Source organism: Myxocyprinus asiaticus, chromosome 8 (assembly GCF_019703515.2).
Source record: "Myxocyprinus asiaticus isolate MX2 ecotype Aquarium Trade chromosome 8, UBuf_Myxa_2, whole genome shotgun sequence".
NCBI lineage: Eukaryota > Metazoa > Chordata > Actinopteri > Cypriniformes > Catostomidae > Myxocyprinus > Myxocyprinus asiaticus.
Genome location: NC_059351.1, coordinates 1233550 through 1245990, shown reverse-complemented (window position 1 = coordinate 1245990; position 12441 = coordinate 1233550). Strand labels below are relative to the sequence as shown.

Below are 12441 nucleotides of genomic sequence, written 5' to 3'. Positions count from 1 at the left end.
TCACAGCTTTCATGTGTCTTGGCATGCTCTCTGCCAGTCTTTCACATTGCTGTTGGGTGACTTTATGCCACTCCTTTATCCACTCCTGGTGCAAAAATTCAAGCAGCTCTGCCCGATTCCAGCCTTGCTGAAGCACCCCCAGATCATCACCAGTCCTCCATCTGGTCATCCAATGGTTAGACGGAGACCTGAAGAGGCCTTCAAGCCGCAGTGTCTCTCACCCACTGTGAAATTTGGATGTGAGGATCGGTGATGATCTGGGGGTGCTTCAGCTGAAATCGTGCAGATTCGTCTTTGTGAAAGACGCATGAATCAAGTCATGTACAAGGTTATCCTGGAAGAAAACTTGCTTTCTTCTGCTCTGACAATGTTCCCCAACTCTGAGGATTGGTTTTTTCAGCAGGACAATGCTCCATGCCACACAGTCAGGTCAATCAAGATGTGGCTGGAGGACCACCAGATCAAGACCCTGTCATGGCCAGCCCAATCTCCAGACCTGAACCCCATTGAAAACCTCTGGATTGTGATCAAGAGGAAGATGAATGGCCACAAGCCATCAAACAAAGCAGAGATGCTTGAATTTTTGCACCAGGAGTGGCATAAAGTCACTCAACAGCAATGTGAAAGACTGGCAGAGAGCATGCCAAGACTCATGAAAGCTGTGATTGAAAATCAGGGTTATTCCAGCAAATATTGATTTCTGAACTCTTCCTAAGTTAAAACATTAGTATTGTGTTGTTTAATAATGAATATGAACTTGTTTTCTTTGCATTATTCGAGGTTTGAAAACATTGCATCTTTTTTGTTATGTTGACCAGTTGTCATTTTCTGCAAATAAATGCTCTAAATGACAATATTTTTATTTGGAATTTGGGAGAAATGTTGTCAGTACTTTATAGAATAAAACACAAATGTTCATTTTACTCAAACACATACCTATAAATAGTAAATCCAGAGAAACTGATCAATTTTCCAGAGCTGTATATATTTTACATTTTGTAAATAACATCTTATTTGTTATTTATTTTGATATTTGCCTTTGCAACATTATTTTATGTTTGTAAATCTGTCCAAGACTTTGAAACCCCTGACCTACAGAGCTGAAATATTCTTCTAAAAATCTTCATTTGTGTTCTGCTAAAGAAAGAAAGTCAAACACATCTGGGATGGCATGAAAATGTTCATTTTTGGGTGCACTGTCCCTTTAAGGACATTTTAGAAACTCTGCTGATCATGGCAAAATCCCTGTAATGCAGGTCTGGTGTGGTCAGTTTTTGTTGCAGAATTATTAAATCATTCTGGTGAAATATATAGTTACAATGAATTAATTAATACTTTTGGAATAAATGTACCTCTAAAAGAATACTTCAAATTTGTTTGTTGTATTTCCCCAAAACTACTATTACCAAAAGTGAAAAGATGAATATTTCTATAACCGGTTCACTTCCAGGTCTCTTGCTGTTGGTGGCATTGACATCATTTAATAATGTATTTATTAGAAAGATATTAACCAAAGATAAACGTCTCCCTCCTAGCGCTGTTATGAAGTGGAAATATGATTATCCGTCTCTTTTTGTTCAGAAATTGTGGTTAGATGTTAATAAATATATAATTCCTAACAAAATTAAAGAAATCAAATTTAAAATAATAAATCTATTTTACGCCTGCAATGCCTTTATTAGCAAATTTAAGGATGATCTTTCACCATTATGTTGTTTCTGCAAAGAGGAAGCAGAAACAATCTTACACTTATCTTTTAATTGTACGCATACAAAATCATTTTGGTCTCAGATTTCTTTAATTGTTTTGGAGATTTTTCACAAAATTATTCAACTGATTCAATGGTCTTGTTTTTGGAATGTGATAGCAGTTTATTGGAGACTGACAACACAATTAAAGTTTTTTCTTTGTTTGGTAAATATCACATACACAAGCAAAGTGTATATACACAATATTGCCAAAAGTATTCGCTCACCCATCCAAATAATTGAATTCAGGTGTTCCAATCACTTCCATGGCCACAGGTGTATAAAATGAAGCACCTAGGCATGCAGACTGCTTCTACAAACATTTGTGAAAGAATGGGCCGCTCTCAGGAGCTCAGTGAATTCCAGCGTGGTACTGTGATAGGATGCCACCTGTGCAACAAGTCCAGTCGTGAAATTTCCTCGCTACTAAATATTCCACAGTCAACTGTCAGTGGTATTATAACAAAGTGGAAGCGATTGGGAATGACAGCAACTCAGCCACGAAGTGGTAGCCAACGTAAAATGACAGAGCGGGGTCAGCGGATGCTGAGGCGCATAGTGCGCAGAGGTCGCCAACTTTCTGCAGAGTCAATCGCTACAGACCTCCAAAGTTCATGTGGCCTTCAGATTAGCTCAAGAACAGTGCATAGAGAGCTTCATGGAATGGGTTTCCATGGCCGAGCAGCTGCATTCAAGCCATACATCACCAAGTGCAATGCAAAGCGTCGGATGCAGTGGTGTAAAGCACTCTAGAGTAGTGGAGACGCGTTCTCTGGAGTGACGAATCACGCTTCTCCATCTGGCAATCTGATGGATGAGTCTGGGTTTGGCGGTTGCCAGGAGAACGGTACTTGTCTGACTGCATTGTGCCAACTGTGAAGTTTGGTGGAGGGGGGATTATGGTGTGGGGCTGTTTTTCAGGAGCTGGGCTTGGCCCCTTAGTTCCAGTGAAAGGAACTCTGAATGCTTCAGCATACCAAGAGATTTTGGACAATTCCATGCTCCCAACTTTGTGGGAACAGTTTGGGGATGGCCCCTTCCTGTTCCAACATGACTGCGCACCAGTGCCCAAAGCAAGGTCCATAAAGACATGGATGAGCGAGTTTGGTGTGGAAGAACTTGACTGGCCTGCACAGAGTCCTGACCTCAACCCGATAGAGCACCTTTGGGATGAATTAGAGCGAAGACTGCGAGCCAGGCCTTCTCGTCCAACATCAGTGTCTGACCTCACAAATGCGCTTCTGGAAGAATGGTCAAAAATTCCCATAAACACACTCCTAAACCTTGTGGAAAGCCTTCCCAGAAGAGTTGAAGCTGTTATAGCTGCAAAGGGTGGGCCGACGTCATATTAAACCCTATGGATTAAGAATGGGATGTCACTTAAGTTCATATGCGTCTAAAGGCTGATGAGCGAATACTTTTGGCAATATAGTGTGTGTATATATATATATATATATATATCTTTTATTATTATTATTATTATTTGTTTTTTTTGGGGGGGGTTCTATAAGTCAGAAGTATATTGTATATGTATATTAAGCTGCACATGATGTATGTATTTGTATTCCACTGTTATATGTTCCAATAAAAAAATAAAATAAAATAAAATAAAAAGGTCTGGTGTGGTCCTGGTTTATGACGCGTTATCTCCATGTGATGCATTATTGCACATCGGTTATTTCACTCCAGATCAGTAGATGTCGCTCGATATTTCAGTCGAACGCTCTTAGTTCGTGTTGCACACTGGGAGGTTTGTCCTTTTAGATGTCATTGTTGTAAAGTGTGTGTTAGTTGGAAAGTAGCAGCATAATCAGGATGTCTGGATACACAGCGGATGAAAAACTCCGCTATGAGCAGTTAATAAAGCTGCGGCGACAGTGGCTGAAAGATCAGGAGCTCAGTCCTCGAGAGCCCGTCACTGCACCCAAAACACCCGGCCGGGTCGCCCGATTCTGGGCTGGATTCCTGGAGCCAAAGACTCTCTGGAGATTATATGTGAGTCGGTGATTTAATTCATGTATTCAGATAAAAGACTTCTGTATGATTTATACGAGAGACATGCATTGAACTGAAAATGGCAAGCACTAGAAATGCAGAAAATCTTTATAATGTTTCATTTTGTCTTTTTTTCTTATTATGCGGATGAACAAGACATTTAAAGCCTATAATGCCAGTGTGTTTGCCATCACGCGAATTCTGATCCCAGCCTGGATTGTGCATTACTACATGAAGTACCACGTCGCTGTAAGTCATGCTGATACATTGTTTCCTCTACAGTCACACACAAGTGTCATTTGTTTACATTCTACCCTAAATGACGAAAGTGCAAGCCACTGTATGATACAGATGTAATTACCAGTCTGTCATAGGTTAATTTAAACAATATCAACGTCATACTCATGCATTTTAATAAGTAATACATTATTGTACTAGTGTTCTAAGGGCTTGGATAAAAGGTAAATACGTTTCTCAGACTGATCATTATCATGAGCCAATGTAAAGCTCATATGCTGATGTTGGTTGTTTTCACAGAAAATGCCATATGGAATTGTTGAGTTAAAACCCAGGCTGTTTCCTGTAAGTATATCATTATTTGGGTCAGTTGTTATCATCACACGAACAAACAGAATTTATTGTACAAATTGTATCAGTCCATGACACTTCATGCATATTAACCTGTGTGTGGACCTTAGAGGACAAAAATGTCCATTTCAAAAAACTGCCATAAAAATATTATATATTAATATTGTTTTCCACTTTCACTGACCAATATATATATATATAATTTATTTATTTATTTTTATTTTTTTCTCCCCTTTTCACCCCAATTTCTCATAACCAATTCCCAATGCGCTCTAAGTCCGCGTGGTGGCGTTGTGACTCGCCTCAATCCGGGTGGTGGAGGACGAATCTCAGTTGCCTCCACGTCTGAGACCGTCAATCTGTGCATTTTATTGTATGGCTTGTTGAGCGCGTTACCGCGGAGATGTAGCGCATGTGGAGGCTTCGCTATTCTCCACGGCATCCACGCACAACTCGCCACACGCCCCACTGAGAGCCAGAACCACATTATAGCAACCACGAGGAGGTTACCCCATGTGACTCTACCCTCCCTAGCAACCGGGCCAATTTGGTTGCTTAGGAGACCTGGCTGGAGTCACTCAGCACGCCCTGGATTCAAACTTGTGACTCCAGGCGTGATAGTCAGCGTCAATACTCGCTGAGCTACCCAGGCCCCCATAATATTATATATTAATATTATTTTCCACTTTCACTGAATTAGATTTTTTTAACCAACATCAGTCCTGATCATAATTACCAAATATTCATTCATTTTCAGGATTTTAACCCTTTAAATGCCAGTTTGTTTACATAATGCCACTGTTGTTTTTTTATACACACATACAAAACACATACACATATTTCTCAATACACACATACAAAACACACTCTGACATCCATACCAACACACCCACACAATTTTATCTGCATCATTTATTCAATTGTCCTGCAGTGCTCTATAATACAGCAAACAGAGAATAGGGAAAAAGCATGTATTTGCTCCATAGGCTAAATATGAGAAAAATGGCCCCATCTGGTGGAAAATATTAAAAATGTAAATGTTGAAGTCAAGGCTCCGGAATGAAAGTGTAATATTATAGAATTCATGATTTCATGCTTTAATGGCACTGGGATCAAATATTGCAGTTTTAATGGGTTTCAATGGGGACATTTTTGTCCTGAAGGTCCTGAGTGTAACTCTTTTGTGTATTATAGATGTATTATAGGAACTGAGTTTGAAATATCAAAATTCCTCCAAAAATACACACCTTTGGCAAAATGTATGTCAATGGCATTAACACAGCCAAAATGATCGAAAAGACAAAAATGTCCCGAAGGTCTCACAAGGGTTAAGTGCTGTCAGTACACCTTTATTTTTGAATTTGATGCATCTGAATTTTCTCATTAACATATTTTTTTAAACACCTGCATGTTTTTCAGGGAGACACCATTATGGAAACAGGAGAAGTTGTTCCAGATCTTCCTGAAGCAGAGAGTCATGGTCATCATTGAAGATCCAAGTTAATATTCAGTATAAACATGTTCATCTGCTCCTATTGTAAAATTGATGCACTTGTGTGTATACTATGTCAATAAAGATTATTACTGATTCTGTATGCTGTTGTTGTACCTTTAGTTAAGGAACTGACATTATTCAGTGTGTGGCATAAAGTAATACAGCTTGTAAAACTAAATAATACACATTACAAATAAATAAATCTTGTTATTTATTACAGTTCTTCGGGTTTTGTTTGACACATGTAGATGACAATTTTCAGGGTCCAGATGTTTTTTTTAAATAAAGAGCTGACCTGAAGACATTCTCAGAATGAAAGACTGAGACATCAAATAAAACGTGGGACTAATTCAGTAGCTAAATTAAATACTCCACAAGCTCTGTCAATGCTATTTAATCAACATCTGAAATATTTTTTTATTTTTTATTTTTTTTATTTTTTCAAGAAAAGCAAGGACAAGCCAAATTAATTTTTGTGGTAATCAACATTATGCCACAAATGTACGGACATTATGTATGGACAGACTAGGGTCCTGGAGGAGATTTGGACTAGCCAAACTAATATATATATATATATATATATATATATATATATATATATATATATATATATATATATATATATGATTTATGCATTTAACTTTTATAGAAAAAAAAAAAATCTATCAAACTGAATCGAGTAATTTTTGATAAAATAATAAACCTAAACATTTTAGTAATTTAATTTGGTTAAACATTACACAGTTCAATTTAATGAAATGTTGTTATGAAACTGGGATGCGTAAATCTAAAAAAAATAGTCTAAAATATTTTTTGGAGTGCATTGGAGGGAGAAAGAGAGAGGGAAACAATCAATATCAGCACTTTCATTCTAACTCCCTTTAATAATGTTGTGTTTTATTATCTATTTTGTCACATAATTTACGTTTTAAACAATTGCAGGGTCACATACGTCTCCTTGCGAAATCGATATGATTCATAAGACTATATAATTTCTCCGTTGCCAATAGTTATGTTTAGGCATTGCCAGAGAAAATATTTAGCAGAGACGGGCCACTTGTACTAAACTGAATGGGAGAAATTGGAACGCTTAACAGACGTAGAAAGGAAATAAAGGAAGTCCCGCCTTACAGGTAAAAGAGCCAATCACCTTTTAAATGCGCAGACATCGACTGTCAATCAACTTGAGGATGCGCATGCGCATTAGCTATACAAGCTGGGAACATTTTATTTTTGTAGCGTAATCTGTGGTAAAGAAGCATAATTTATGGTACCAGTGTTGCCAGATTTTACTGCTGATTTGAAATATATTCTTTGATCGTAATCTTGACAAATTGTTTTGTAGATTTCGGTCTTTCCCCATTCAAGTAGACTGCACTGGCATGCCGCTTGTTTACATTGAAAAATAGCCGCCCGGGAGCGTTCCAACGATGACCGCCGAGTGAATTGACTTGCTAAAAAATACTTTGGCATAACATCACGTGCACAGACTGCGGAATAGCCTATTTAGAATTGTATTTATTTTTTTTATTTATTTTTTTACACTACTTTTATCTTCGGAAATAGAGTACGTTGGCTTTCCGGTTATCAAAATATATTAACATAATTTATTTAAATATCCGTTTTCTCTGTCAAACTGAGAACGATGTAAGAATCATACGTGCGACTTAGTGCTTCGGAACACCTTGTTCTTTTTGGGCGTGTCCTCTCTGACGCATGTCTGTTAAGGAGCTTCTCATCAAATGGACTTTTATTTTGAAGTGAAAACAGGAAGTACTGAAAGTATTCGAACATTTCACTTCCGAAAAGTCTTCTTACATCAGGATCAACATCGTGTACAAAAAATGATTTTGAAAACCGACTGAGAAAATTACAATAACGCTCGTTTGTTTGATACGGAGATTTCAGAGGATAAACGACAACAGGACACCGAGAGTTTCAACAAACAAATCATATAGTAGGTTTCATACAAAATATACTGTACATGCAATAACATTAACCCTAGAACGAAAGACCCAGGTGAAATCTTTATAAAACGACTTATTGTTTTTCGATAAAAATCAAACTCTAATAATAATTGTATTAGTAATTACATTTTTAAAATAGCTGATATATATTTTATTCAACCCTGAAGAGTTTCAGACACATTAGATACAAAAGGTGAGTTTTGAGTGTAAAAAAGCCTGTATATCAGATATATGGGCAACTTCAGTGTTTGGTGGTTAAATATGAAATGTCTCAACAACTGTACCCACAAAAAACATTCAGATAAATACACTGGACTAGGATAAAATGTTTTTGCAAAATATATAAATAAATCAGTATACTTGTAAAATACCGACTTTATGTCTATATATTGCAGAATTATGTATTACTAAAATAAAATGGATTGATTACCATTGGAAACACATATTGGTTATATAGGAGACACACATATGCATTCTAGGGGTAGTGATGCAAATTCTCTTATAATTAAAAAAATAAATATATTTAACCAATGTTGAAAAGTCAAATCCCAGTCTCCTTAATTGAGGAATACCTGGTGTGGTAGATCAGAAGACCACTTCATGTAAAAATTACCTCTTAAAAACTAGACCCAGACTTTGCCTTCAAGGGTTAAATGCATTTTTGCGAGAGCTTTGCACCCATCATATAAATACATTTTTTCTACATTAGTTGACATGCATCAGATTGTAAATGTATTGATCATTGTGAGCAAACAATCACAAAAGACAATGCGACACTGCATAGTTTGTTTATTTTGTGTAAATATACCAAGCTCACTGATATTATGATGTAACCGTTTGAAAGTACTTTTTTTTGGGCCCCCACTTATTTGATTGCGTTTTCTTGAAAAACATGAAAGCACTTTTGTGGCTTTCCCCCCTATTTATAGTGTTAGTCCAAGTTTCTTGATCGAAAACGCTTGAATTAGTTTACACTGGAAGCAGTGCCGCTGGCCTGAATGCAGCAAACTCTCCGGCTGATTAATTCAAATGTTCCTTCTTTCAGATTATGGCATCGCCTGAGATTAAAGAGTGCCTCAGGAAGAACTCATCGGGTGTTTCATTAAACACAATATTAAAAGAAGCATCTCCAGAATCAAAATGTCCAATATGTCTGGATCACTTCAAAAACATATCTTATCTTGATGTGTGCCTACATAAATTTTGCTTCTCGTGCATTCACGAGTGGTCCAAGAACAAAGCGGAATGCCCTTTATGCAAACAGCCATTTAACTCCATCTATCACACCATCAAGGCCGAAAATGACTACAAGCGGTTTGACCTACGACCAACTGAAAATGGGTCCTTTGGCAACATGGCAGGGCAAAGATTCAGGTATCGTACCACACTTACAGGCGACCGCAGACCAGCACCTAGGCGGACGTCTCCTCCCCCTGATCATGGAATTTTATTTGAGGGTCTGAGTGGATCTCTTCCACAACAGCACAACCGAGATCTCCATCGCATGATGAGGAGATTGGCAGCCAGGCAGCGGGCAGAGAGTGAGGGCAGGTCCGTGCGGAGTCTTCACGAACAAGAGGTGATTAAATTCAGACGGGCTTTGTACAGAAGAGGTGTGCGAGTACAAAGGGTGCAGGACGGTGGCCGTACCAGGGAGACCTCTGCAGAGTTCTTCAAAAGGAACCCTGCTTGTCTCCACAGGCTTGTGCCATGGTTGAGACGGGAGCTTACTGTTCTGTACGGTAGCCATGGATCCCTTGTCAACATAGTGCAGCACATTATTATGACTCTGATCACTCGACATAACTTGGATGACCAGGCTGTCATACATGAGCTTAGGCCCTACTTGCTGTCCCGCACAGAACACTTCTTACATGAGTTTCTTAGCTTTGCTCAATCCCCATTCAACATGGGAGCATATGACCAGCATGCTATCTATGACTTGCCTGGCCCGTCCGCTGAGAGTAGCAGTTCAGATACCTCTGTGATCGCCATCTCTGAGGATGAGAGTGATTCTTTAATGCCAGGAGCTCAGGATTATGCCACTCCTAGGGTTACCTTAAGCCAAGCAGCATGGGATGATGAGACACCAGGACCATCATACTCTTCAGAACCTTCTCAGGTTTTACCTTTCCTCGTGAGGGACAACGAAGCAGTAGTGTCTGATGAGCCACATCAGGACCGTCAAGTAAATGCTGACTCTACTGCATTGGTAGGGGAGCATTCCTCTGACAGTGATGAAGACTGTGTTATTATTGGCTATGTTAAGCCTGCGGCAGAAAGGACACCAGAACTTGTCCAGCTTTCCTCCGATTCAGAACAGAGTGAGCAGAACGGGGGACCAAAAAGCCCACGATCACCCCAACACATTCGTTTTACTTCAGAGCCTGATTCGCCACCCTCCGTCACTCAAAGCCTTTCAAGGGGGTCAAAGAGAGGGTCTCACTCGCCTGACGACACCACGCAAATGTCATCCAATCGTCATAGACAAGAATATGACAAAAGCCATCTTAAAAGGAAGTTGACAGGATCTAGAGAACGATCCTCACACAACAACAAGACACACTCTTGCTCTCATAGCAGAAAGCACCCATTCTCTAAAGAGGATAAGCATAAGTGGAGACAAGAAGAGGAGACCAGTCACCGCACTTCATCTTTTTGGCATTCATATAGCCATTACAGTAAGAGAGATAGTGGCAGGAGATATTATACAGAGACATGCTCATCCTACTCCAGCTATTACAGAAATGTATATAATCGCTCACGTTCTCGATCACATAGTAGAAGGCGAAGCAGGGAGCGTCGGGACAGAAGCCACTCATGGAGCAATTCTAGAATAAGCTCCAACTCCTCCAACCGTCATGACAGAAGTTGCTCAAGGAGCAATTCTAAAATGAACTCCAACTCATCCAGCCGCCAAGGCAGAAGCCGCTCAAAGAGCAATTCTAGAGTCCGGTCCTCTCATCAGACGTCACGACATGACGAATCTGGCAAGAAGAGAAAGTACAAAACAAAGCATCTAGAGGAACCCTCTGGGGAGAGTTCTAGAAAATTATATGCTGAGTCTGCTGATGATTGTGCAAAGAAGAAAAACAAGAAACATCATAAGAAGTCCAAGAGGAAAAGTAGGAGTCCAAGCACGGACATTGTTTATGATGACAAATCTGAGAGGCACAATAGGAAACATCACAAGAAGAAGAAACACAAGAGGAAAAGTAAGAGACGTAAGAGTAAGGGGAGGACGGACAAGCCCAGCCCTGTTTTCATTACAATTACCTCTGACAGTGACAGTACTGACCCCACTCTACCCTCAAGCAGTAGTATCTGTGCATCTAGCTCCACCGTTGTAGACAGTGCTACAGAAAGTAAGCTGCTTGAGTCCAGTTTCCTAGACATGGGGCAACAAGGAACTGCTGGTGTTGAAAATAGTGCTGTCGGTGATGCAGGAAATCACCCCCAAATAGATTAGTGTCATGCCAGGGTATGAGTTCATATGGTAAAACGAACTGTTATTGAACTCCTCAGTGAAGATGTGACAAAGGACTGTTGTTGTTATACCCAAATGTTTATTTTGTGTATGTTTTAGCTTATAAATAAAGGGATAGGTTTTAGATGTAATGTGTTAATCTTTATCTGGGGTTTCTTTTTTTAATTATGTAAAAAGATGTGTTGAAGACATTTGCACTTATGAAAATGTATACACCGCAAGCTCTCTTATACAAATATTGTGCCTAAATAGTTATGTAAGCTTACAACATTAAATACACTATATGACATCAAGATATGCAATGAATATACACAACAGAATGGTCTTATTTTGCAAGAGTGTTAATAATCACCACTTTGCAGTGTTTTAAAGTTGTTGTTTTTTTCATGTGGCTGTCTAAAATACATTGAAATGGATCATACATGTTTATTTATTTTGTGTAAGCCATAATGTTTATTTTGGTGTATGTTTGCTTAAAAGAATCTGGTAGCACAGTGTCTTACACCGGAGTTTATCATTACTACCATTTGGTCCACAGTGTATATGACACATTTAATGTCCATTTCAATTTCCAAGACAAGTTCAGAGAATAAATTCAAAATGGTGTTTATGACTTTTGCCATTTACAGTAGATATCTGTATTAAGTGTTAACAAGGTTAAGAGGAAATAATAGACTTCTTGAGATAGCCTTCTGTCATAATATTGAATCGCTACACTGAGGGCAAGGATGATTAATAGTGAATTAATGAGTAAATGTGTTGAGATATATATATACATACACTGGCGGCCAAAAGTTTGGAATAATGTACATATTTTGCTCTTATGGAAAGAAATTGGTACTTTTATTCACCAAAGTGGCATTCAACTGATCACAATGTATAGTCAGGACATTAATAACATGAAAAATTACTATTACAATTTGAAAAAATAATTTCAGAACTTCTTAAACTCCTTCAAAGAGTTCTCATTAAAAAATCCTCCATGTGCAGCGATGACAGCTTTACAGATCCTTGTTATTCTAGCTGTCAGTTTGTCCAGATACTCAGGTGACATTTCACCCCACACTTCCTGTAGCACTTGCCATAGATGTGACTGTCTTGTCGGGCACTTCTCACGCACCTTACAGTCTAGCTGATCCCACAAAAGCTCAATGGGGTTAA

The 12441-nt window shown here is 38.7% G+C and overlaps 2 protein-coding genes across 2 annotated transcripts; both read left to right on the top strand.

Moving 5' to 3' along the window:
* The first annotated feature begins 3465 nt into the window (after nucleotides 1–3465).
* On the top strand, nucleotides 3466–5924 carry ndufb6 (NADH:ubiquinone oxidoreductase subunit B). Its single transcript, XM_051705101.1, has 4 exons — nucleotides 3466–3743; nucleotides 3900–3992; nucleotides 4281–4325; nucleotides 5751–5924. The coding sequence occupies exons 1-4, from the start codon at nucleotides 3564–3566 to the stop codon at nucleotides 5820–5822; spliced, it is 390 nt and encodes a 129-aa protein (XP_051561061.1). The 5' UTR covers nucleotides 3466–3563; the 3' UTR covers nucleotides 5823–5924.
* Nucleotides 5925–7617: 1693 nt separating this feature from the next.
* On the top strand, nucleotides 7618–11701 carry toporsa (topoisomerase I binding, arginine/serine-rich a). The gene is made up of 2 exons (XM_051705025.1): nucleotides 7618–7783; nucleotides 8839–11701. Exon 2 carries the CDS (start codon nucleotides 8842–8844, stop codon nucleotides 11260–11262), a length of 2421 nt encoding a protein of 806 aa, XP_051560985.1. The 5' UTR covers nucleotides 7618–7783; nucleotides 8839–8841; the 3' UTR covers nucleotides 11263–11701.
* The last annotated feature ends 740 nt before the right edge of the window (nucleotides 11702–12441 follow it).

What these genes read in the sequence shown, in the direction of transcription:
- toporsa (XM_051705025.1), top strand. Translation starts at nt 8,842, where the DNA reads ATGGCATCGCCTGAGATTAAAGAGTGCCTCAGGAAGAACTCATCGGGT.
- ndufb6 (XM_051705101.1), top strand. Translation starts at nt 3,564, where the DNA reads ATGTCTGGATACACAGCGGATGAAAAACTCCGCTATGAGCAGTTAATA. An exon ending in AGACTCTCTGGAGATTATAT is followed by an intron (nt 3,744 to 3,899) that starts GTGAGTCGGTGA and finishes CGGATGAACAAG; the next exon opens with ACATTTAAAGCCTATAATGC. An exon ending in ACATGAAGTACCACGTCGCT is followed by an intron (nt 3,993 to 4,280) that starts GTAAGTCATGCT and finishes TTGTTTTCACAG; the next exon opens with AAAATGCCATATGGAATTGT.